Raw genomic sequence first — 1,505 nt, 5'->3', positions numbered from 1 at the left:
AGTGCTGAGGCTGGGCACACGCTGGGGCTGGGGGATACCACAGCGTAGGGAAGTTTTAACACGGTTCTTTCCGAAACCTCTTGTGCTGATTTCCCCTGCCTGGGATTAACAGAGACAGCAGGTTCGTCTTACAATCACAGACACACAGCCACAGACAGACAGACGGACACAACCACAGTCTTAACCCAGGAAAGCCCCAAGTCTTCCACTCGACTGAGCGTAGCGCCCTGCCTCTCGCTGCTCTCAGGGCAGCTCCCGGGTGGGCGGGCAGGCGGGCGGGCTACTTTTTTTATAAAAACCCCCACTCGCCCCAGGTGGGGCCTGAGAGCCTTCTAACGCACTCCCCCAACCAATACACCACCACCAGCCGCTCCATTTTCACCCACCGCTTTGAAATCCTAGCCACAGAGATGCCACGGCAGGGCTGACCTCACTGCGAAGTCTCCAGGAGCCCTGCCCGGTGCCCGGGAGGAGCCCAGCCACTTCCTCGCCAGCGCCGGCGGAGGGGTGCTAGGTGGCCACGTGGGTGGGAGAAGAGATGGACACGAACTCGCGGAGGATGTTCTTGGCCATGTCGATGTTGTTGTGAGCGATGAGCAGGGCTTTCTGGATGTCCTGGTGGGAGTAGCCCTGGCTCAAGAGGCTCTCGATTTCGCTGGAGAGCTGCGGCGAGGTGGCCGCGGTGGCACCTGGATGGCCCGGCCCTGCCTTCCGCTCAGAGTTGATTCGCCGAGGGAATGGCTTGGGGGGTCTCTCGGGAACTGGGGCACCCTCCGTGAAGTCTAGCAGAAATAAGAAAGAAAATGTCTGCAAACCGGGGGAACCTCAACTATTGGCAGGAGTAACACCAACGTGCTGCGGTCGGCGTCGCTGGCCTCCCTCAGGGGGACACAGGCTCTTCAGTCCAAGGCTGGTCTACAGGCCCCCGCGACTCCTCCCAGCGAGAGCCCCTGCCAACAGCCCACACCTGCCCTCCTGGCTCTCGCCACTGCTGCCCAGCACCTCATGGCGTGGCGTCACGCAGCACCCTAGGCAACACACACCACACGCCGGGACTCGTTTGTAAGTGTTTCTGAGGGGCCGGAGAAGACGCTACAATTCCCCTTTTGCAAATAACAAAGCGGAAAGGGGCACAATTCGCAGTGAAGCATAAACAAGAGGGCGGCTGGGCCACCACCTGCTTCGGGACTGGAGGCTGCACATCGCTGCCACCCGCTGTCCCCGTGACAGCTCTGGCCGCTGCGCCCCAGCAGCCACAGGTGCAGGAAGACAGCCCTGACAGTCAGGCCCAACTGCGGGCTGGCCCCTGGCCAAGCACCCCTTTTCCCAGGGAAGGGGGCCGCGTCCGGAATGCATGGTCTGAACCTTCGAGCTCGATGGTCATGTCCTCACATCCTCATAAACGTCAGGAGCCCTGGAGGAGCCTGAGTAAGGAAAACCTCCTTCCTACATCGCGCCCAATCCCGGGGGCTGACTGCAGTAAACTTCCTTAATGAGGCCAAGGA

General features: G+C 60.9%; 1 protein-coding gene across 1 annotated transcript in view; it reads right to left on the bottom strand.

Annotated features, from left to right (window-relative positions):
- Positions 1–6: 6 nt before the first annotated feature.
- CBL (Cbl proto-oncogene) overlaps positions 7–1,505 on the bottom strand; it is a 70,117-nt gene continuing 68,618 nt past the window's right edge. The window contains exon 14 of the mRNA XM_023747746.1: positions 7–807. Coding sequence (XP_023603514.1) covers positions 511–807 — 297 coding nt within the window. The 3' untranslated portion in view covers positions 7–510. The remainder of the gene's footprint in view (positions 808–1,505) is intronic.

The sequence above is a fragment of the Myotis lucifugus genome, unplaced genomic scaffold (assembly GCF_000147115.1).
Source record: "Myotis lucifugus unplaced genomic scaffold, Myoluc2.0 scaffold_960, whole genome shotgun sequence".
NCBI lineage: Eukaryota > Metazoa > Chordata > Mammalia > Chiroptera > Vespertilionidae > Myotis > Myotis lucifugus.
Note: the sequence above shows the minus strand (reverse complement) of the source record. Positions and strands in the feature narration are given on the sequence as shown.